This window comes from Scyliorhinus canicula, chromosome 24 (genome assembly GCF_902713615.1).
Source record: "Scyliorhinus canicula chromosome 24, sScyCan1.1, whole genome shotgun sequence".
In the NCBI taxonomy this organism is placed as follows: Eukaryota; Metazoa; Chordata; class Chondrichthyes; order Carcharhiniformes; family Scyliorhinidae; genus Scyliorhinus; species Scyliorhinus canicula.
Window position 1 is genome coordinate 11,633,961 of NC_052169.1, and position 25,233 is coordinate 11,659,193.

The window sequence follows — 25,233 nt, forward strand, 5'->3', positions numbered from 1 at the left end:
TAAAGTCAAATTTGGATCTGTTTCTCTGTTCTATCTGGGTCCAGCGAGGATATTTTGCTTCTCTACCCAGTGAGTTGCTCCGATCTGCACTGCCCAAAAGAGGAATGGTAGCAGAAGTGGCTTACCGAAGAGAATTGAGATAGATGCTCGAAGGGAAGATGTTTCCAGGGCTGCGGGGAAAGTGGAGTGGGGAGTGGGGCGACATGGCTAGCTCTACCAAATCAGCAGCGCAGGAACAATGGGCCAATTAGCTTCCTTCTGGGCTGTATCATTCCACGATTATCTTGAACCAGTAAAACTACCAGGGCTCCTGATTCGATCAGTGGTCTCTATCGTGTTAGCTGAACTGAACCACATTCAGCGTCAGGACCTCTGCACCTGAGAACGAGACCAGTCAGTTAAGATTCCTGCCCGATTATTACTGTCCGATGTCTCTGTGTGGGACACTGACAGGACATTGAGCGAGGGTGGAACCAGGCGTCACTCTGGTCAGATAGGCCCCTGGCCCCTAGAGTCCGGGTTCATAGATGAACAATGATGGGGCAGCACGGTAGCATGGTGGTTAGCATAAATGCTTCACAGCTCCAGGGTCCCAGGTTCAGTTCCCGGCTGGGTCACTGTCTGTGCGGAGTCTGCACGTCCTCCCCGTGTGTGCGTGGGTTTTCTCCGGGTGCTCCGGTTTCCTCCCACAGTCCAAAGATGTGCGGGATAGGTGGATTGGCCATGCTAAATTGCCCGTAGTGTCCTAAAAAGTAAGGTTTGGGGGGAGGGGTTGTTGGGTTACGGGTATAGGGTGGATATGTGGGTTTGAGTAGGGTGATCATTGCTCGGCACAACATCGAGGGCTGAAGGGCCTGTTCTGTGCTGTACTGTTCTATGTTCTATGTTCTATGGTTTGGGATAATTGCCAGTGAGACCCCGGCCCAAGGCAAGAATCAGCTCTTTCGGGATTGGGAGAAAAAGTAAAACTAGATTCTGAGAGTCAATCGCAAGGCATTAATCTCAGGGTGACTTTACACCACACTGTGGAAGGAATAGTTGAGCTTAATATCTTGAGGAGACCCTGTAGTGATCTAGTGCCTGTAAAAATGCAAATGAAACACCCAAAATGGACAATCTTGTTCTGTTTTGATGGCATCATTACAATGACCATCAGATCACTATGAAGTTGGCTGAATGGTGATGTCATTCCCGAAACATAATTGTGCTATGAATTACCAGAACTTAAATGATCTATACTGTGTTAAATTGACAGGATATTGCGAGAACCACTGAAGCATTCTGGATGGGTGGGGGGAAGGATACGGCAGCCTCTTTGTCGGGGGAGGTGCCTAACCTTGATGAAGAATTTAAGGACTTGTTGACCTTGATCCATTAAATGAACGTTGCCAGTAGTGTGCACAAGTACTGTGACTCTCCATTTCTGTTCCATATGCTTTTCATTGTGGGTGAAGTTCTGTCAGGTCACTATTTATATGCTCAGCTTGCTTGACCAATCAATTAGATCAGGGCTGTCTACACCGAATCTCTCCACTTTTACTCCATACCGTTAGACATGCTAACCCAATGCGAATCCATCCATCTCCGTCTTTAATTAGCCCAGTTTCCTCAGTATTGGGAAAGGGAGGGGGGGAAGCGAGAGTTCGAGTTTTCAACTACCCTTTATGTGTTGTGATGGGGGATAAAACAAAGAATAAACAGCGCAGGAACAGGCCCTTCGGCCCCTCATAGACTGAGCCGTAAGCTCCCGTCTACTTCACCTCATTCTGAAATGCTGAGCACCATTAGAACTTACATCCGGACTTATAATGGAGTCACTCCGGGCGGATGCCACAGTGCGTTGATGGTCACTAAGTGGTAAATTTGTCAGACTGCCGACCAGGTATGCTTCTTGCAGCCTGGAAAATGGCTATTCCGGATTCTGTCAGCTCATTGGAGGGGATAAATCCTAAGTCAGAACCTCAGTTAGCGCCAACAGCTCGAGTGACGTGAAAGTGAATGGGAGCAGGGAGCTGAACAAAGGCATCCAAGGCGGAACGCGGGGTAAAGGGGCTTCACTATTCTGCCTCACGACCAGGAAGGTTATTGTGGCGGAGATCACCAACGTTGCCTCCGCAAAATCCTGCAAATCCACTGTCAGGGTAGGCGGACCAACATTAGCGTCCTCTCCCAGGCCCATACCCCCAGTATCGAGGCACTGGTCACGCTCAACCAGCTGCGATGGGCCGGGCCACATTGCCCGCATTCTGACACAAGACTCCCGAAACAAGTGCTCTACTCCGAGCTCCGCAACGGCAAGCGATCACCAGGACGGCAGAGGAAACGCTAGGAGGACACTCTGAGGGTCTCCCTAAATAAATGCAACATCCCCGTCGACACGTGGGACTCGGCAGCCTGAGAACGCACAAACCGGAGAAAAAGCGTCCGCGAAGGTGCCAGTCGCCACGAGCGTCGCGGGGTGGAGCAGGCGGAAGCCAGGTGTAAACAGTGGAAGGAGGGCGCAGAGTCCAGAGTGTCCCCCCCCCCCTCATCAAAAGTCGCCTGCAAAACCTGTGGCAGAGTCTGCAGAACCAGGATCGGACTACTCAGCCACCACGGAACCCTGTAGTGGAATTAAGTCAACGATGCTGAGAGACTGCCCAAGAAGTAGACGAAGAAAGGATGCATGGTCACCATTACTGAGACTACCTTTTTATTCTAGAGTTATTAATTGCACCTGCTTCCACGATGGGATCTTTATCCATCCCCTCGAGCATGAACCTGGGCCACTGGGTAACTAGATTAGTGAAGTTATCACTCGGTTACCATCTCTCTCTTGACTTCAACAGCAGCAGTCAGCTCACCCCAAGTGTCCTCAAGGACCTTGGAAGTAGGAGAGGGGGCGAAAGCCTGTCTGAGTTTCCATTCCCTATCCTTGATAGAAAATGCACTGATGTGTGAGGAGGTGGAGAATCTGGATCTATCTCCGTCCACAAGCCTCCCAGGCTTAAATAGCTGCCGAAGACTCATTCCGTAGGCCCACACAAACATGGAGAACCGAATGAGACACTGAATGAGAGCGGCTCATGCTCATCTGGAACGGGACGCTTGCTACACCAAAAATACCTCTGAACGCAGGGAGGACCTGAGGCAAACAGCATGGATATAGCAGAGAGGGGGAAATCAATGGAAGGATTCTCTGATAGGGTTGGATGGAGACGGGTGAGAGGAATCTTGGGCGGGGTTTTCCACACCTCCTCCCCCTTCCCGCTCCGCAGTGTGTTCCCCAGCAACAGGGAAGATCCCGGCGGTGGGGAACGGCCGGAATGCTCTGACCCCTGTGCGGGACGTGCTGTCAGGGACCAGCTGGGGTGAATGAACTGAAAATCGCTTATTGTCACCAGTAGGCTTCGAATGAAGTTACTGTGAAAAGCCCCTAGTCGCCACATTCCGGCGCCTGTTCGGCGAGGCTGGTCCGGGAATGGCGGTAGCGTTTGCTGAATTATTCACCGCGCTGCAGAAGGGAAAAGAAGAGAAGGGGGCACGGCGATGAACAGAAGTGGCAATAAAGAGAATTCTACTTTCGCTAGAAGCAAAGTTTGATTTTTTAAGTCCAGGCTGCGAGGACTGCCATTCTCTGACAGGTGCGTGGAACAGATTGCAGGCTCACTTCTGTGCATCGTGCATCCAGCCCAGTTCCCCGCGTAGCGCTTGACATGACCACCTCCAGTCTGTGTCAGTCACTCCGCCTGAACCCGAGGGCCTATGAACGGCTGGGTTGGTGACTCAATTCCCTAATTATTTTTACTCAGAATAAAGTGAAGGAAAACGCTCCCCCCCCCCCCCCCCCCCCCCCTCCTCCTCCTCCCCTGAATAAATGTCACATCGCAACAGTACAGAAAAGAGAACTGGAACCAAAACAGTCTGTTGCCGTTATGAGTCCATTTGACACCTTCGCTGCCTGGAGCCAGGAGGAGTTGGCACTGTGTGCTGAATAATTGTGTGGCAGAAGTGGCATTGACTGGGCGGCATGCCACGATTTATTTATCAAAGAGGCAAATAGGAATTAAAAATTCCTGGTCTGACAGCAGCCTGCTGTCAGCCTGTCAATCCGCACACAAATTTAATTTTCAATCAGAAATGAAAAAGTTAACGCGGACAGCGTCTGGAGTTTTTAAGCGTCTGTTAACAATGTCTCAAGTCCTGTCAGAGGCATCGGGAGGGGGTGGGGAGACCATTCAGCCCCTTGAGCCTGCGATCAGACCGCTGCCGGCTGTATCGCAACCCCGCCCACAGGCCGCCGCGGCCTTTTTAACCCTTCACTGAACAAAATCGCCCAAACCTCAGTTTTGAAATCTTCATTTGATCTCCAGTCTCTGCAGCTTTTTGGGGATTGAGCTTCAGGTTTCTTTTCCGCGAAGAAGCGCTTCCTTGACATCACACCCGGTTGGCCTCACTGGCATTCAAATTCCCTCTGACTTGGCCGTAACAATTTCCTGATCTTAAACACTTTGGTGTGCAGTTATGTGTGGGGGAACTGAAGGGTTAATCCCTGTCGTGCATACTCTGCACTCACTGGCGTTATGGAACGGGTAATCAAGTTATCCCTCTCCCCGGCCTGCACTTTCTTGAGCCTTGGTGTGAGTGCCTTTAGCATCAGGGTGCTGAGAGTCGGGGCGGGATTCTTCGTCCCACCAGCCCCGTTTCCCGACGCAGCGCACCCCCGCCAGCAGCGGGATCCACGGTCCTGGCAGCCGGCCATTGTGGCCATCCCACGCCGTCGGGAATCCCGCAGGCGGAGTGCGCTTCCGGCGAAGCGGAGGATCCTGCCGAGGGAGAATCTTAGTAAGTAAATAAGCTACAGCAGTTCCTGCCAATAAGAAATAAATAAATAAACTGCAATATCAAATAATTCATCCCTTGTTTAGGTCCTTCTGCTCCATGCTCCATTCCCTAATTGGGAGTGCAGCCAGGTAACCTGCACCCAGGCCTCTGTCAGTGTTACTCTTGTCTCAGATGTGGGATTCTCAATTGCCCAACGCCGATATTGTAATCGGCAATCAGGCGGAGAATCCCTTCCAACACCCAAATCGGGGGGGGGGGGGGGGGGGGGGGGGGGGGGCAGCACCGGTTTGACGCTGGCTTTCGAGTCTCCGCCCTGTCCGAAATGGCGTCACCGCGTGTCACCAGAACGATGCTCCGCCCCTGATGGGCCGAGTTCCTGACCGTGCACTCTGAGCGGTCTGTCCAGCGCCGTCGCACTCGGCCGGGAGCTGTGCCGCTTGCCAGGGGGGCTTCCGCGAGGGCTGGGGTGCAGAGGGGATTCACCAGGATGTTTCCTGGGCTGGAACGTGGCGACCAGAACTGCCCACAGCGCTCTAGCTGTGGCCTAACGAGCATTTTGTACAGCTTCACCGTAACTTCCCTGCTATTATATCCTGTAACTCGGCTAATAAAGACGTATCCCACTTTATCTACCTGTCTTGCTACCTTCAGGTATCTTTGGACACGCACCCCAAGACCCCCGTGGTCCTTCTGTTCGTCACCCGTCTCTGCGGTTGAGACTATGAATTGGCGTCATGGGAAGCTGCGGGCACGAAGTGGTAACATGCCAGATGTGTAGCCAACAGTGCCACATATCTTTGACATAATAACCCTTGTCCATTCAGATATGACTGAACGTTGGAGTGGGGTGGGGGGTGGGGCGATAGAGAGGGTCCCCAACAGTCCCCGAAGCAAAGGAAAATCACAAATAACTGTCACAGGACCTTGTGCACACTGTCAGGCCCATTGAAGCACTGTCAATAACCTTAAACTCTGAAACACAATTTCAAAATGTAGCATTGTTTTGACAATATAGAACCAAAGTAAGGAATGAACGGGAAGGGTGGCACGGTGGCCTAGCGGTTAGCACTGCTGCCTCACGGCGCCGAGGACCCGAGTTCGAAACCGGCCCTGGGTCACTGTCCGTGTGGAGTTTGCACATTCTCCCCGTGTCTGCGTGGGTCTCACCCCCACAACCCAAAGATGTGCAGGGTAGGTGGATTGGCCATTTTAAATTGCCCCTTAATTGAAAAAAAATTAATTGGGTTCCTAAATTTATTATTTTTCAAGGAATAAACGGGAAAGTCTGTGAAGGCAATGGGCTTTTTTAATTGAAACAGGATTTGGGATATTGTAGTACCGTTGTTTGGCCTCTGGATTTTGTAGTTAGGACAGGGTTTGGGCTATGGTATTATTGGTGTTGAACCAAACGTTCTTTTGCGTCCTGGTTGCGATTGAACTTCATTTTCTAATGACAGGATGTCCCAGACTTTGCTCTAAAGTACCGCGTTACGTGCCACTATTTTTGGATATTTCCTGCCCTGTTCTTTAGTGACCAAATTAATTGAGCTGATTGCTTGCACAATTTGAATATGCAGATGGAATTAAACGAGTTACCAGACTGACTTCTTCTTTTGCAACCCAACAGCGGCGTACCCAGCAGCCTATGCTCCTATTAGTCAGGCGTTCCCACAGCAACCTCCCATAATTCCTCAGCAGCAGAGAGAAGGTAAGACAAAGGAAGCTTTGCCTAATTTTACTTCAGTGACCTTGCCACTTTTGAAACAGCATTGTTCAAAATACCCCGACAAAAGAAGACTCCGCGTACGATGTATGTCAACAGAGGTGTGTTTTTCCTGTGTTATAGTCAGGTGAGGAGAGGCGAATTGGCTCCCTTCTTTTCCTTCTCGTTTGACCGCAACGATCTTTAGTGTTTTGTAAAGGATATGCTTGCCACTTTAGCGGGTACTTAAATATTTACATGCTGTGAACTTAAAGGAACCACTCAGTCAGGGTTTCTTGAGTTGAACAAAGAAAGAGGTTTCTTTATTGCATTGAACCGATTTAAGTAATATAATAAAATACTGCCTCACACACACACACATAACAGGTCAGATGTACAGAAACAGATTACAGAGTGGGGAAGGATAAGTTGGCCAAAGTCGAGTCCGGCAAAATACAAGGAACACACAGGCAGGAATTTTCTGCCCGTTCCCGCCAGCCCACCTTCGTGACCCTGCTGCCAGAACTTCATGACCCACCATTTTCACTTCCCTTTAATGCGGCAAGTGAGCATGCTTGGTCCTCACGATCTCACTTGCTTTGCTATTCAATGTTGCCTTTCTGCCATGGACTTCAGCTGACGATTTAAGTTCTCACTGCCTCCGGTGAAAAAAAATCAAGCGGCCTTGATTTGGAACGCGCCGTGAAGTTTTGAGGTTTGTCCTTCAACTCACCTTTGAAGTTTTGAGGGTTTTTATCATTCATTTGCCAGTACTTCCCTGCATATAACACGCATGAGCTTTGCATCCTGATTTGCAGTGGCACAATTAATAAACCCACACCTTAAGAGTTGATCTTTATGCTGCTTTGTTCCTGTTTTCAGCTTATTTTTTATGGGTTGTTCACCAGAGGCTCTGGAGCTCACGCCTGCACACCCAGAACACGTGACGTCAGTGTACGGGACGTGTGACTTGCTTTCTACCGCCGGTCGCGATCCTGAGTTTGAAAATGATGATGTAGACAGCTGATTTGCCTGTTGTCTTGGAGACGGCAGTGCTGTATTAAATAATTTTACAAAGTCTCTGTCAGCAACAGGGGCGTTTCTGGTTGTTGATGGCCAGCAGACCAGGTTCAAAGTTTGCAAGACGGGTTGGAGAGGCAGAGGAAGGAACGACCCCATTCAGATCTTGTCACATCAGTGTCTCAGCTTGCTTGCCCTCTTAAACACACCAAGGGTGGGCCTGTCACATGAACAAGCCCAGTGATTCGAGAGTGGTCATCACGAGTGTAGTCCCCCTTGCAACTTTAATCGGCTCATGTCACGGAAGCCACCTCTCACAGTGAGGGTCCTGTTGTTCAAGTGATTGGGTTTAATGCATTCTCATTATAACTCGATGAGTTCATGTCCAGAAATCCCTCTTGGCCGGGGTCCAATTGTCCAAGCGATTAGTCCCCGTGGGTTTCCTCAGCCAATTGATCGCCTTGATGCGTTGCCAATGGGAGCAAGAGACACGGGTGGCGGGATTCTCTGATTCTCTGACCCCCCGCCAAGTCGGAGAATCGCCGGAGGGGGGAGGGGGGGGCGGCGTGAATCCCGCCGAATTCTCCGGCGCCGGGGATTTGACGGGGGCGGGAATCGCGCCACACCAGTCGGCGGCCACTGGCAGCGCCCCCTCGCCCCGGTGATTCTCTGAGTGGCCGCCCGTTTACGGCCGATCCCGCCGACATAAATTATAACAGGTATTTACCAGCGGGACCTGGCTCCGCGGGCTGCCTCTGGGGTCCTCGGCTGGGGGGGGGGGGGGGGGGGGGGGGTGATCTGGCCCTGGGAGGTGCCCCCACGGTGGCCTGACCCGCAATCGGACCCCACCGATCCGCAGGCGGGCCTGTGCCGTGGTGGCGCTCTATTCCTTCGTGTCAGCCGCTGTAACAGTCCACAATGGCCGACACGGAGATGAACCCCCTGCGCATGTGCTGGGATGACGCCAGCACATGCTGGCGCTCCCGCGCATGCGCCAACTCGCGCCGGCCGGCGGAGGCCCTTCCGCATAGTACCAAGCCCCTTCTGTTCTGGCCAATGGGGCGCAAACCACTCCGGTGCCGGCCTAGCCCCTGAAGGTGCGGAGGATTCTGCACCTTCGGGGAGGCCCGACGCCAGAGTGGTTCATGCCACTCCTTCCCGCCAGTGTTGCCCGCCCCGCCGGTTCACGGAGAATCCCACCCAAGGTTCACTCAAGTCATTGCCCTTTGATAGGTCGATGCAGACATGCTTTTACCAGCCCAATGGATTGAAATGTGTAACGCGCAGTGATGCAAATTGGGGTAGCCATCTTTGGCTGCAAGGCTGTTTTTTAAAATTTCAATTCAGGTTTTCAGTTGGTGAATTAAAGATGGTTATTTGACATAAAAGCGTGTTTTAGTGTCAATTTAAAAGTGCCTGTGAGAAACAGGCCCTAATTTAAATGACTCGAAAGGTGGTTAAACCCCAGCAGAAATGGGAACTGTTGGTCGCAAAGCGGCATGATAAACTGAAATTGGAGAGTTTTTCTTGGAATGTACAGCTTTCTGTAAGCGGAAAATCTACAGTGCATATGTTATCTGGCGTGACAGATATCTCCACTCATGAAGTGACCATAACTCGTCCTTCACGAATAATTCAATTAGGCCCTGTTGTCATGACAGAGCCTGGCTTTTTGGTATTATGTTACGTCCAGTAATCAGTTCAACTTAAAAGATTCCAGACAAGCTGTATCCAACACCATTGCGAGACGACTGGCTTATATTTGTGGTTCGTGAACAGCATTAGCAGTTCACCCTCGCTCAAGGGTTGTCCACTTGTCATCCAATCGTTTTCGAGCAGCTAGGTGGCCTGTTCCCAACTCTCTCCAGCGACAAGTTGGAGGCAGCCGAGAATGAGCGGCACAGATTGAACGCTCTTTTTTTTGATTGTCCCTCTTCCTGTGTAGCCCGGCTGAGGTCAAGGATTCACAGTGAATGGAGGAAGATTGAGGAGAAAGAGGGTGGATTTGAGTCCGACCACATGCTTTGGAGCATAAACATATTGAATCAAGGGGCCAGCCACACTTACACAAAATGACTGCGCATCATCAGGGGCACTGATGCGACTGATAATCATTTCGACTACTTCATGGTGGTGCTGTAATCAGTTCCATTTGTTCCTTCCAAAATTGGTGCTTTGAAATGCCTCTGGAATGTCGAGCTGGCAGGGACTGCTACCTCAATCCCAAGCCACTCAGTGAAGTATGAAACTAGACATTAATACTTTTCTTGATGATTTGTTTATTCGCACGATGCAGCATTAAATATGTTTACTTCCTACCCAGCAACCCAGTGTCCCAGCAGTCTCCCTTTGTAAGTGCTCTCAGCACTTAATTGAACAATTCCCTGCGCCTCTGTATCTTAGCAATACAATTAACATACCATCAGCAGTAACTTGTTATAAGTTGCGTTGATTCCACGGATGTATGGTCATCTGAAAGTGTGAATTGAACAGTCCTGTTTTACCATTTCAGAAGACATTTTCAATGACCTGAACATCGGCTGGTCGATGTACATAGGACAGAAGAAGATTGTCCTTTAGCACAGCGACGCTTTGCTTACCCATTCACCAATTTATCTAAATTCTCTTGAATGTGCCACTTGTCAAAAATCTTTGTGAAAAGGCTTGTTGTGTTCGGTTGCTTAGTTGATCATGAAGGTGAACATGGAACACGAAGATATGATTGCTACAAGTGTTTATTCTTGATGGTAACCATGAATTTCATCTCCGTTACTGTAAAACCGTGGAGGGAGATGCCTCTCCCCTTGTACATCCTACTGCCAAGTGCCCGCCTCCTGTCCGTCCCCCGATATATATATGTCTGTGTCGGTGTCTGGTTCCACCTGCTGGCGGGATGTCAGAACTGTCCCACATGTGTTGGTCAGTGCTCTTCTATACAGATATATACATTGGTACAACTCTATAATTATACACAGATATGCCTATACGCATTTCACCATAAGGCTGAACTGTTTCTGAAATGTTGCAATGGTGCATGAAGCAACCTTATTCCATTTTAAAAACCCTCACCTGATTCCCTGCCTCAACACTGTCCCATTTCCGACATGCAGAACGTGGCCTCTGTCCACCATTTTAAGGAGCATGTTATAATTGGGGAATGATCCCCGTGCACAAAGTCACAACATGGAATTAAAGTAGGGTTTCAGCACAGAAGGAGGCCATTTGGCCCGTTGAACCCATGCTGGCTCCCTGTTAGTCCCACTGCCCTGCCCTCTCCCCGGCACAACCCGGCATTTTAATGGGTTCCAGTCAAACCTACATTCCCGAAGCATATTAAACGGGCGTTGTCATGTCAGTTGAGGGGAACAGAATAAAGGCTGGGGGGGATTTTCAGCCCCCATTTTCGGGAGGCGGCAGTGGCGGAGAGGGAGGTGAATCAATGTGGGGGGGTCCACAAAGGCTTTTACACCGGTGAGTTTCCCCCCCTCGATTGTCCCCGCTCCTCGCCAGTGATGCAACCGGGTTCCCGCCGTGCGATGACGGGAACCCAATTGGAATATCGGTCTGAACATTTTAATATAATTAGCGGGCCAGCCATGTAGGAAAGAATCCCTCACCGCCTCCCCCCCCCACCTCATGACGTGACGTAGTAACTGAGAGATCTGGCTGAGCGCCAAATTCTCCGTCCTCGCTATCAGCAGTAACCGGGCCGACTCACAACCAGAATCCCGACCGTAATGTCGGTGGCGTTTATAAGAAAAGCAGAGGGCCACCGGAAGGCTTTTCCCACCCGAGTTGGCATAGTCAAGAAATGAGACAATTTGTGTGCCCTTTGGGGACATAACATTAGCCACCCCCCCCCCCCCCCCATATCTTTCACATGAGGGCACCAATTGCTACTGAGAACGGATCGCATTAATCATCAAGTGGTCATTATTCGTCTGTAGAGCCAGACTAGCAGACCTTCTAATGGTAGTCGTAATCATAACCACGTCCTCTTTGCAAACCTACGCAAGTGTACCCAGAGGGCAGCTAGAGGTGACCCAGAAGCACGATTCATTCATTCTCAGTGTGTGAGTGGTCGTGGCCAGAGGAAGACCTACAACGAATATACTGTGCCTCGGCACAGGGCCCTGACCAATGGGGGCAGGGCCAGTGTGGCTGGCATCTGTGTTTTTCTTTATTCATTCATGGGGTGTGGGCGTCGCTGGCTGGGCCAGCATTTATTGCCCATCCCTGAGGGCATTTAAGAGTCAACCACATTGCCGAGGGTCTGGAGTCACATGTAGACCCAGGGCAGGTACAGACTGCAGATCCCTAAAGGGCATCAGTGAACCAAATATGTTTTTACAACAATCGATGACAGCCACATAGTTCACAAGTTTCTAAATGCACGGTAGCATTGTGGATAGCACAATCGCTTCACAGCTCCAGGGTCCCAGGTTCGATTCCCGGCTTGGTTCACTGTCTGTGCGGAGTCTGCACATCCTCCCCGTGTGTGCGTGGGTTTCCTCCGGGTGCTCCCGTTTCCTCCCACAGTCCAAAGATGTGCAGGTTAGGTGGATTGGACATGATAAATTGCCCTTAGTGTCCAAAATTGCCCTTAGTGTTGGGTGCGGTTACTGGGTTATGGGGATAGGGTGGAGGTGTTAACCTTGGGTAGGGTGCTCTTTCCAGGAGCCGGTGCAGACTCGATGGGCCGCATGGCCTCCTTCTGCACTGTAAATTCTATGTCTATGTCTATGTCTAAATAGCAGAGTAGCAGATATATTAATTAATTGATCAAATTGCACCAGTTTCCAGTGTGGGATTTTAACCTGTGCATCTCCGAGTATGAACCTGCCTCCCTGGATGATTTGTCCAATGGTCCAATGGTAGTTGCCCCCCACCCCTCCCCCTCCCCCCCCCCTCCCCCCCCCCCCCCCCTCCCCAACCCGTTCATTTCATAACACGGACTTCAATATTAGTTGTTCTCCCCGTGTCTGTGTGGGTTTCCTCCGGGTACTCCTGTATCCTCCCACAGTCCGCAGGTCAGGTGGATTAGCCATGCTCCGTGGTGTCCAAAGATGTGCCGGTTAGGTGGGGCCATGGGCAAAGGGTGAGGGAGAGGGCCTAGGTGGGGTGCTCTCTCAGAGAGTCGGTGCAGACGCGATGGGCCAAATGGCCTCCTTCTGCACTGTATGGATTCTCTGGACAGCCAAGAGTAAATGCATATTCTATTCCTAGATGTCCAAAGCACTATGCTTGAGATATGCCGTATACTCATCATTAGTGCGAACTGACAGGATTGGCACCCCCATGGTTGATCTGTCTGAAGATAATGCCAGCCACTATTTACAAATGGATCCGAGATAAGCTGTTCCAATAGAGCGGTTGCTCCACAGATAAATCACTATGACATGGGACACCCTCCTTGGTTCTGGGCAGATGAATTATGCCCACCGGGAAGGCATACAAGTCGGTAGTTACTCCTTCGCCTCTGCGTTCTTCAAACTGCAGTGATGTGGAACGGTTTAATCTTGAGTACCTTGGCACTTGGATACTGTAAATATCTAATGGCGCTATTTGTCTTCCTTCAGGGCCGGAGGGCTGCAATCTGTTCATCTACCATCTGCCACAGGAGTTTGGGGATGCTGAGCTCATGCAGATGTTCATGCCTTTTGGCAACGTCATCTCTGCCAAAGTCTTTGTTGACCGTGCCACTAACCAAAGTAAATGCTTCGGTGAGTGAAATCCCTTATTGACTGGGGGAGGCGGGGGTTTGCGGGATGGTGGGGTGGGGGGGGGGAGGGGGTGAGGGTGCGTGTGGGGTGGGGGGGGGGAGGAATGATCAAAATCGGGGTCGGATCAGTGATTATGTTTGAAATGTGGGGGCTAAAAGAGAGACCGAGGGCACTGCCAGGATCTACGGGCTTGGTAATGTTTGCAATCCTGCAGGATTTTCTGTTAATGCAGCTTTGACTGGAGTCTTTATTGGGCGATTGAAGGCGTTAAGTATAAGATAACTAGAATCAGGGCTTCAGCGAACAAGAGGTGTGATGAAGAAAGATAGACAAGGTGCTGTTTCACTTAAGAACTTCGCATCAGCAGCCATCTGAGCCTCTAAATACAATTGTTCGTATTCAAATTAATGTGCATTTCTTTTACGAACATTTCCGCCATTGTTAATATCGTCAGATGAACTGTCTCGAATAACTTTCTAAGCCTGGCAAATATGAGAGAATTGCACTAGCTTGATTAAAAGTGGGCTGCGTGCATTGATACGTTGGCACCAGTCAGCGTAGTCTCCTTCATGGTATCGGGGATTAACATTTAGCAGAGGCCTCGGAAGACTGAGGTAGAAGACTGGGAAAGTTCAAAAGCTCAAAAGGAGAGCATTAAAAGGCAAAGCCTGACTGAGGTGTAGGAGGCAATAAACAGTTTAAGAAAAGGTGACTCCAAAACATTGTTAGTAGCGGAACACGGAGGTGCAAGCTCAAACAAGCAGTAATTTTGTGGTGAATGTGTAACTGGTAATTCACACTGTACCTTACTGTTGTCCCTGTGGGCCCCATCTGTGAGCCGTTGCGCATCTCTGCCCACAGGGGGTGATGAGGAGCATGTACAGGGCTCCGCCCTAGGCTCCGCCCCCTTTAGGGAGTACAACTGCTGCAGTCCTGCGAGACCGTCCTCAGTTCAGTATAGTCGCAGGCAGGCTCAGTTGTAAGCCGATTAAAGCCACAGTTTACTTCAACTCGTGTCTCTGAATGATTGATGGTCGCATCAATTTAATCAGCTTACAACTGAGCCTGCCTGCGCCTGCACGATACTGCCTGCTTGGTTAAGGGTGGCAGCGAGAGCGACCCCTGATGCGTCGCTCTCCACCTGGAATGGGACGGATTTGTCTACCGCACGTTTTCTTTAACATAACAAGTGATCAGTTGGTGAATTGGCCTTTTAGGTTGTTCAGTGGATGCATTGTTCCTGAATTAGTTAAGAAACAATCAATGCTCAGGTGGGAAGGCAATGTTTATTTCTAAGCGAATGGACTGAGATGCGATGGAAGGGGTAACTTTATAAGGTTCCACAACTGATGCAGAACCTCATTTGATAAGAGATTGGGGGGGGGGGGGGGGGGGGGTGTCATAGATCTGTCTATAAAACTGTGGTCCTGGTTCCCACACTGATTCATAACCTGAAATCCATCAATACCACTTGTAGGTTTTAAACCGTTTTCTTCCTGAATAATTTACTGTCCGGTTTTTCCTCGGTTTCTGAATGGACAGCGGGTCCTTGGGCTCCCCACGGCTTCTCCAATCACTTGCCCTTGTTACCCCCTTTGAGCCAGTGAGGCTAATCAGGGTAGATGCGGGGGGGAAGGTCAACGCAGTTCAACCTGATCCACTCCACACAGGCTCACGTTCCAGCAGGGCATCATACAAGCTCGAGTCCCCTCCCCGCCCCAACCAAATTAGACAGCGATCATAAGCTGATGGTCATTGTCAGTTTCCAAAGCTGGCAGCCGTAAGGTCGTCTCGTGATAAATCTAATGGGGGATTCCAGACAGTGGCGGGAATGTGAATGTGCCAACGCAAGGGGTAGGTGAGGTGAATGATCATAGAACATAGATCATAGAATTTACAGTGCAGAAGGAGGCCATTTGGCCCATCGAGTGTGCATCAGCCCTTACAAAGCGCACCCTACTCAAGCCCACGTATCTACCCTATCCCCGTAACCCAGTAACCCCCACTTAACTGTTTTTGGGCACAAAGGGCAATTTATCATGGGCAATCCACCTAACCCGCACGTCTTTGGACTGTGGGAGGAAACCGGAGCACCCGGAGGAAACCCACGCAGACACGGAGAGAACGTGCAGACTCCGCACAGGCAGTGACCCAAGCCGGGAATCGAACCATAACCCTGGACATGTGAAGCAACTGTGCTAACCATTATGCTACCGTGCTGCCCAATGGTATTGCTGTTCTGAAGGGGAAGCTGGATAAGCACATTGGGGGTCACAGGAATAGAAGGGTTTGTTAATAGGGTTCAATGGATAGAGAGTGGGAGAAGGCTTGCCTGAAACATTCTTGACGAGTTGAGTTGAGTGGCTGGATCTGTGTGGGATTCAAAGTAATTTGATGTCACACCTCCCTCGCTTCCGAGCTTTGGCGGGGGGGGAGGTGGAGGCGAGTTTAGCTCAGCTGGCTGGACAGCTAGTTCTTGATGCAGAGCAAGGCCAGCAACGCAGGTTCAATCCCCGCACCGGCTGAGGTTATTCATGAAGGCCCCGGCCTTCTCAACCTCACGCCTCGCCTGAGCCATAGTGGAGTTCAGCAAATCAGCACAGATCAAACTCCCAACCTTCTAGTAAATATCATCTCAACAGAAAAAGGTGCATGGAGCACCTCAAGAGGTATATGAGGGCGCGTATATTAAATTACAGTTTATCGTAGCTGGCTGTCATTTTCTCTAAATAACTTCAATAAGCTTATCGAATTGACTGGTGTACTCATCATCATAAAGAATAATGTGGAAGTGAGATGATGATGACTGGAAGAAGCCACTTTGATGGCATACAGTAATAATATTAAGATAACTTGCAGGTGGGTGCAACTGGACAGTTACACTGAAGATTTAATGTGAAATTACGCAGAAATTATTAATCAAACTGAATTGCCCACTGGCGTTGAAAGGCATTTCCCTCATACAAATATGGTTAAATGATTGTGAAAGGAGGGAATAGATGAGCAGTTCCCACCGAAGATACGTAACCGCCTGGCGCTGAAAGGTTACAACCGCTCGGAGGGAAAGTCATGAAATTGTGCTTAAGCTTAGGTAGAGGGATATGCTCATGGAGTCAGATGAAGTAGGGGAGGAGGAGGAGTGTGAGTAGTATAAACTCTAGCAAGCATCCATGGGGCCGAATGGACTGTTTTTGTGTGTTGCATGTTCCATATAATTTAAATGGCAGGTCCTCTGCATCTTGGTGGGTCGTCTCTCGCCTGAACATCGTAAGGCTTGGAGCCAGGCCCTGCTCCACTGGCTTGAGCATAAAGGTCGACGCTAATAACCCAGTGCAGTGCTGAGGGAGGGCTTTAGTGTCGGTGCTGAAAAAAGGGGCTGGTTTAGCTCAGTGGGCTAAATAGCTGGCTTGCAATGCAGAATAATGCTAGCAGCGCGGTTCAATTCCCCTACTGGCCTCCCCGAACAGGCGCCGGAATGTGGCGACTAGGGGCTTTTCACAGTAACTTCATTGAAGCCTAATTGTGACGATAAGCGATTATTATTTTTTGCCTGAGATCTGGGTGGGTGTAAAAGATCGCTTGGCCCTGGTTTGAAGAAGAGCAGCAGGATTCACCCCGGTGTCCCCGGTCTCCCCAATCAACGAAGACGAAAACATGTTATCTGGGGCATTATCACGTCTGTCCGTGGGATCTTGCTGTGCACAAATTGATGCCGTGTTTCCTTCATTAGAACAGTATCGAGCTTCATTGCTTCGTTGAAAGTGCTTCATTGACAGCAGAGCACCTCGAGACATCAGGGGCGGGGTTCTCTGCTATCCGGCGAGGTGGACCGTACCGGCGGCGAGGATGAACCCCGTCGGCATCGTGCCGCCCGGCAGGTGCGCAATCCTCCGCTCTTCAGGGGCTAGGCCGGCGCCGGCGGGGTTGCCGCCACGCCAGCCGGCGCCGAAGGGCCTCCGCCAGCCGGCGCGAGTTGGCGCATGCGCGGGAGCGCCAGTGTGTTCTGGTGTGATCCCAGCGCATGCGCAGGGGGATTCTTCTCTACGCCGGTCATGGCCGACCGTTACAGCGGCCGGCGCGGAGGGGAAAGAGTGCCCCCACGGCACAGGCCCGCCTGCGGATCTGTGAGCCCCGATTGCGGGCCAGGCCACCGAGGGCCCCCCCCCCCCTCCTGGGGCCAGATCTCCCTGCAACCCCCCCCCCCCCAAGGACTCCGCAGTCCGCCCGCAGAGCCAGGTCCCACTGGTATGGGCCTGGTTTGATTTACGCCAGCGGGACTGGCCAAAACCGGGCGGCCTCTCGGACCATCGCGGAGCGGAGAATCGCCGGGGGGGGGGAGCCACTGCCAACGGCCCCCGACCGGCGCGGCCGATTCCCACCCCCGCTGAAAAATTGGTGCCGGAGAATCTGGCAGCCAGCGGGACGGGATTCGCGCCGCCTCTCGGCGATTCAACGGCCCGGCGGGGGGGAGGGGAGGGGGGGGGGGGGGGGGGGGGGATCGGAGGGTCCCGCCCCAGGTGTACATAAAAAGTTGAAAATAAACGTTCCTCTTTCTCTGTTTAACTGCCTTATCGCCCCTAAATGTAATTCTGTATTGACTTCAAGGTTGGATCTTAACACTGTACATTTTAACTGCAAAGGGTGAGGGAAGCAGGGTGAGGTAGATTGCTATATATGAGAGGCACGTGCCACCTCCCCTTATTGTAATCTCCATTCTTATTATTCTTCGGGAACACATTAGGATTCAGAGTTTTGATTGGCATGGCTCTCCCGAGGACCAACAGCAATGATAATTGTGTGCAAAGGTACGAACGCGTACACATGAGGACCTGCTATTAAGTGCGTTAATTAACGGCCATAGAAAAGATAGATGTGTCACTCCACCAATGAAAAAAGGCCCTGGGTTTCTGAAATGGAAACAGTGCTCTGGATTCTGCCCTTTCTGAGTAATTGCACTACAGTTTGGCTGCAAAAGGAATTGGACACTGCAATGCGGTAGTCTATTTTAACCATCGGAACCTTGGGTTTGAAGCTGAGATAAGACACCATCCTTTCCATTTTCGTGTAGGGTCTTAAAAGAAGCGACTTTTGGACATGCAGCCCAGTTCCTCGACTGGTGAAAATTCACGGAGCCTGCCAATATTAATGCACCCTTTGCATCTTTAACATGTTTGCTTAAGCATGCGGATGCTAAAGACAGCAGGAAAAGATGAGGAGAGAGCTTGGCCTGACAAGCACTCAGCGGTGAAGGAGCACCTCCAAATCTGTCTATTGTCTTCATGCTGGGATCTTGCTATTCACTTCGAATTCATTCCATGTGAATCGATTTGGACAGGGCGAAGCCTGCGAAAACAGGCACCCCTCCCGATACCATCGCAAAAAGGGATTCTCCGCCCAATCACCAATAACGAAATCGGAGTCGGGGAACGGAGAATCCCGCCCATTGTCTTTTATGCATCAGTAAATAATTGAGGTAAAGGACGTGAGGCGTCCTTCCATCTGGGCTAGAAGTTCCAGTTTCGAGTCCCACCCCTACTTGATGGCCGAGGGAGGTGGCAGTATGGCGGCACTGTGGTACAGTGGTTAGCACTGCTGCCTCACAGCACTAGGGACCGGGGTCCAACTCTGGCCTTGGGTAACTGTCTGTGTGGAGTTTGCACGCTCTCCCCATGTCTGCGTGGGTTTCCTCCGGGTGCCCCGGTTTCCTCCCACAGTCCAAAAATGTGCAGGTTGAGTGGACTGGCCACGCTAAATTCCCCTTAGTGTCAAAAGATGTTAGGTGGGGTTATGGGGTAACTGGGTTAGAGTGGAGGAGTGGGCCTAGGTAGGTTGCCCTTTCATAAGGTCTGTGCAGACTTGATGGGCCAAATGCCCTCCTTCTACACTGTAGGAATTCTATTCGAAAGTGCATTCATAATGTAAAATAAGTCCTGTATCTTTAAACAAAGGAGATAAAGCTAAAGTTTGCGTTATTCATTCTTGGGATGCGGTCAGCATTTGCTGCCCATTGCTAATTGCCCTAGAACTGACTGGCTTGCTTGGCCATTTCAGTGGGCCAGTGAGGGCGGGGGGGGGCGGGGGGGCAGTTAAGAGTCAACCAAACATCCGGGCCGGGATTCTCCGATCTCGCACCGGGTCGGAGAATCGCCGAGGGGGGGGGGGGGGGGGGGGGAGGGGTGTCACGTGAATATCGCGTGACGCCATTCCAACGCCGGGCCGCCGATTCTCCAGCGCCGAATCTCTGGCTCCCGCAGGGTCGCCGCCACGCTGGTCGGGGGCTGTTGAAGGCGCCCCACCCCGGCGATTCTCCCTGCCTCGATGGGCCAAGTGGATTACGTATGGTCGCACCCGGCGGGACCTGGGAGTCTGGCTGCGCGGGCGGTCCAGGTGAGGGGCTGGGGATCCGACTTGGGGGGGGCCTCCACAGAGGCCTGGCTCATGATCGGGGCCTACCGATTGGCGGGAGGGCTAATTCCGTGGGGGGCTGATGTTTCTCCGCGCCGAGCCCTTGTAGGGCTCCGCCATATTGCCTGGGGGTCGGTGCGGAGACGGGAACCCACATACATGCGCGGACTCGCGCCACCCGTGGCACGCCTGCTTTTGAGCGCCAGAGCAGCGGACACCACTCCGACGCCGTACTAGCCCTCTCGGAAGGGGTGAAGACCTGGGCCTGGCTGCCCGTTGACACCGGTGTGGCTCGCGCCGCCTTTGACGCCGGCGTCAGAACTTGGCCGCGGGATCGGAGAATCCCGGTCCCAGAGTCCTGTATAGGCCAGACCGGGTAATGACGGCACATTTCCTTCCCTGAAGGACATTAGTGAACCAGATGGGTTTGTATGACAATCGTCAATGTTTTCATGGTCATCAATAGACTTAATTCCAGATTTTAAAAAAAATTATTCAAATGTCACCATCTGCCATGGTGGGATTCAAACCCAGGACCCCAGAGTATTATCCGTGGTTGCAAATCCAGTGATAATATCACTGCGCAACCGCCTAACTAACCAAGTACCAGTAAAATAATGTAAAGTAAAATACTGCAGTGTGCTTGTAATGTAACTGGGCTAGTAATCTAGAGACCCAGCTAATGCTCCAGCCCATGGGTTCAAATTCCACCATAGCAGCTGGTGGCATTAAATTCAGTGAATTAATAAATCTCGTTGAAACCAGGGGCTGGATTCTCCGACCCCCCCCCCCCCCCCCGCCGGGTCGGAGAATCGGCGGGGGGCGGGCAGCGTGAATCCCGCCCCCGCCGTCTCCTGAAGTCTCCGGCACCAGAGATTCGGCGGGGGCAGGAATCGCGCCATACCTGTCGGTGAGCCGCCCCCCTGGCGATTCTCCGGCCCGCGATGGGCCGAAGTCCCGCTGCTGTCATGACGGTCCCGCCGGCGTGAATCAAAACACCTCCCTGACCGACGGGACTGGCGGCGCAGGCGGGCTCCGAGGTCCGGGTTGGGGGGGGGGGGGGAGGTGCAGGACGCTCTGGCCCCGGGAGGTGCCCCCACGGTGGCCTGGCCCGCGATCGGGGCCCACCGATCGGCAGGCGGGCCTGTGCCGTGGGGGTACCCTTTTCCTTCCGCGTTGGCCATAGCCTTCACGATGCACGGGGATGACGTCAGCAGCCGCAGACTCTCAGGCGCATGCGCGGACTTCCGCCGGCCAGCGAAGTCCCTTCAGCCCCGGCTGGCATGGCGCCAAAGGCCTTTCCTGCCGGCCGGCGGGGCGCCAACCACTCCGGCACGGGGCTAGCCCCTCAAGGTTAGGGCTTGGCCCCTAAAGGTGCGGAGAAATCCGCACCTTTTGGGGCAGCCCGACGCCGGAGTGGTTCACGCCACTCCATCACGCCGGGACTCCCCGCCCCGCCGGGTAGGGGAGAATCCAGCCCCTGGTCGCTGCGATGATGATCATGAAACCACCAGCCAAGGTCGTAAAAACCTATCTGGTTCACTCATGTCCCTTCAGGGAAGGAAACTGCCACCCTTACCCGGCCTGGCCGACATGTGACTCCAGACTTACAGCAATGTGGTTGACTCTTAAATGCCCTTTGATGTGACCCAGCAAGCCACTCAGTTCAAGGGCAATTGAGGATCGGGAACAAATGCTGACCTTGACAGCGACACCCACGTCCTGTGAAAGGATAAAGAAAACAAAACACTGTTTGCACGCGTGGGAAGTGTCCATGCCAAATCTGTACTGGTGGAAGAACAGTCGCAAGGGAATTCTTGGCGGAAGGCGACACAATGATATCTGCAGGATCCTGTTACAGTCAGAGAGTCTTTACCTTGCGTCAACTTTACAATTTCTTGTTCCACTGAAGTGTTACTGTAATGGACGGACCACTTGTGTTTGCCCAGTTTAGACTGTGCGGTGGGAATGGCAGAAACCCCAGGCTTCCCACGAGCAACATCATCACGGATCATCCGGTTTGCAATGAGGAACGGGGAATTTTTACAAAGGATGTGCATCCTGGGATGTTAAAGCAAAGCCCAGGAAAATGCTTGAAGTCTGTAGGGAAATGATAAAATTCAACGTGGAAATAACTCATGGGGAATCCGCTTAGCGATCAGTGTCTGTAGATCATAGCATGAACTTGATGGAGCGTGTCGCATCTTCACGGCAGAGATCGCAGCAGGGTAACACCCTCAGCTCGGAGGGGAGGGGGGGGGGCTTTAAAGTTTAGGGCAGGTAATTTAGTGGATTAAATCGAGGGAATAAACAACCTGCCTTTCGGGAGCCAGCATTACATTGTTACCGAGGTGCCACTCAAAAGGGTAACATTAACATGTCTGCCCGCCCAAAGTTGTAACGTGACCTGCTGTTATGCGATTTGATCTATAAATGGCAGCTGGGAGCTTGGTAATTCATGCACCTAGACACGGAGAGGCCCCAGCCAGTTAGAATGAGCTGTCAGTCACGCTACGAGATATCTCCATATCACTCAGCTCTGAATTGCCAGCAGCTCGGACCACAAAATAATGGTAATACTTTATTCATAGGGTCAGGTCATAGAAAATGTCACTGCCATTTCAAAACTGAAATATGCATATAGTCCTGAATTAATTCCCTGGTCACATGGAATCAGATTCCCTGTCAACCATCAGAGAACAACAGTGCACTCTGTCTCGTCCTTGAATATTTGGCTATTTCTGAATCCCTTTAAAATCCCTTTGATGCTGGTTGCTGGAACCAGTCCAGTTTAGTCCTTCTGTTGGCTCCAAGGTAATGAGCTCTGCTGCCCTCTTGCAGTGCAATGCCAAGATTGTGGCTGTGCCAGGGCGGCACGGTGCCACAGTGGTTAGCACTGCTGCCTCACACAGCCACAGAGACGCGGGTTCAATTCCAGCCTTGGGTGACTGTCTGAGGAGTTTGCACACCTCCCGTGTCTGCGTGGGCTCCCGCTGGATGGGGTGGATTGGATTGGGTTGGTTTATTGTCACGTGTACCGAGGTACAGTGAAAAGTATTATTCTGCGAGCAGCTCAGACAGATCATTCCGTACATGGAAAAAAAAACATTGTGGGGCAAACAGAAAATACGCAATGTAAATACATAGACACAGGCATCGGGGGAAGCAAACTGGAGAGTAGTACTACTCATTAGAGAAGATGTGTGACGAGATCAGATCAGTGCATAAGAGGGTCATTTAGGAGTCTGGTAATAGTGGGGAAGAAGCTGTTTCTGGGTCTGTTCATGCGTGTTCTCAAACTTTTGTATCTCCTGCCCGATGGAAGAAGTTGGAAGAGTGAGCAAGGAGGAGTCTTTGATTATGCTGCCCGCTTTCCCAAGGCAGCGGGAGGTTTAGACGGAGTCAATGGATGGGAGGCGGGTTCGTGTCATGGACTGGGCTGTGTTCACGACTCTCGATAGTTTCTTCCGGTATTGGGCCGAGCAGTTGCCATACCAGGCTGTGATGCAGCCTGATAGGATGCTTTCTGTGGTGCACCTATAAAAGCTGGTAAGGGTCAATGTGAACATGCCGAATTTCCTTAGTTTCCTGAGGAAGTATGGGCACTGTTCTTTCTTGGTCATGGATGAACCAGGACAGACCTTTGGTGATGTGCACATCTAGGATGCTCCGGTTTCCTCCCACAGTCCATAGATATGCAGGTTATCATTGAATCATAGGATTTACAGTGCAGAAGGAGGCCAGTAGGCCCATCGAGTCTACACCGGCCCTTGGAAAGAGCACCCAACCCAAGCCCACACCTCAACCCGATCCCCGTAACCCAGAAACCCCACCCTACATTTTGGACACTAAGGGCAATTTATCATGTCCAATCCACCTAACCTGCACGTCTTTGGACTGTGGGAGGAAACCGGAGCACCCGGAGGAAACCCACGCAGACACGGGGAGAACGTGCAGACTCCGCACTGGCAGTGACCCGAGCCAGGAATCGAACCTGGGATCCTGGAGCTGCGAAGCAACTGTGCTAACCACTGCGCTACAGTGCTGCCCCTTAGATGGTGTAGGAATTCTATGATTCTATGAAATAGTTATGGCTGTTTCTTTCACTCGGTTTCTCTCTTTTTCTTTCTCTCTCTCTCTCAATTTCAGTCTCTCATTCCTTCCCTCTTTCTCTCTGTTCTCTGCAATTGTTCGATTGTTAAAGGGAAGGTAACATAGTGGTAATGTTATGAACCAGGCTAGTGATCACAAGGCCTGAGCTAATTCACTGGAGACGTGAGTTCAAATCCCACCAGGGATGGGGGAGTAAACTAAATTCAAACACTTATTAAATCTGGAATAAACTGGCAGTCTTATTAGTCACGATAATGAAACTACTACACAGTGAGAAAAACCCATCTGGGTCACTAATGGCCTTCAGTCGGGGAATTCTGCCAACCATCCCTGGTCTGACCTAAACATGTTTGTGATCCCAAGAAAAATTAATAATAGTTTGATTTAAAAAGTCCTTATTTATCTCTCCATCTGTTCATCACAGATGATAAGATGAGGAACACATTGGCCATGGTAGAATGGCGGATCCATGGTACATGGGTCGAATGGCCTAACTCTGCTATATCTGATTAATTTTATGAACTTATAAGTTCTCTCCGACTTTCGCCTCGAAATCTCTGTAGCCACCTCCGTCTATTTGTTATTCATTTACTCTCCAACGTTAATTCTGTAACTCTTTACCTTTCTCTCGCCATTTATCCCTTCCATTCTCTCCATCTAACTCTCGGGCCTTTTCCTTCTCTCTCTCTGTCTTGTAAAAGGTAATAATAATAGCTTATTGTTACAAGTAGGCTTCAATGAAGTTGCTGTGAAAAGCCCCTAGTCGCCAAATTCTGGGAGGCTGAAACGGGAATTGAACCCGCGCTGCTGGTCTCGTTCTACATTACAGGCCAGCTGTCTTAGCCCACTGTGCTAAACCAGCCCCAGTAAAGTGGATGATTTTAGTAATGCAGAGCTAGTGAGTTCTTGTATCCAAACGCTCAACAGAACCGGGAAGTAGTTAACCAACCATCTGATCACATCACCCAAGCACCAACAGATGAAATGAAATGAAAGTCGCTTATTGTCAAGAGTAGGCTTCAATGAAGTTACTGTGAAAAGCCCCTAGTCGCCACATTCCGGCGCCTGTTCAGGGAGGCTGTTACGGGAATCGAACCATGCTGCTGGCCTGCCTTGGTCTGCTTTCAAAGCCAGCGATTTAGCCCTTATGTGAGCATTGTCAACACCACGTCTCTTGACCACTATCTCTCTATCGTCAAACGGTTTGTCCAACTTCCAGGACCGGATGAGAAGAAATTTCTTCCAACTAATTATTGGAAGACAGAAGCTATTATCTTCAGCCTCCATCATAAAATCCATGGCCTAAACCCTGTGTCCATCCCTCTCCCTGGCATCTACTTCGGGCTGAACCAGAAGGTGTAATATTTGACGCTGAGATGAGTTACTGATCACACATCCACAGGCCAATACGGAGGTCATTGCTTTCCACCTCTGTCACGTGATCCA

General features: G+C 51.1%; 1 protein-coding gene across 9 annotated transcripts in view; it reads left to right on the plus strand.

The window, feature by feature from the left end:
• The window catches only part of celf6 (CUGBP Elav-like family member 6), a 781,535-nt gene that overhangs the window by 717,258 nt on the left and 39,044 nt on the right, over positions 1-25,233 (plus strand). For all 9 annotated transcript variants that reach the window (XM_038784119.1, XM_038784111.1, XM_038784115.1 and 6 more), the window contains 2 exons: positions 6,452-6,532; positions 13,126-13,269. In XM_038784119.1, coding sequence (XP_038640047.1) covers positions 6,452-6,532; positions 13,126-13,269 — 225 coding nt within the window. The remainder of the gene's footprint in view (positions 1-6,451; positions 6,533-13,125; positions 13,270-25,233) is intronic.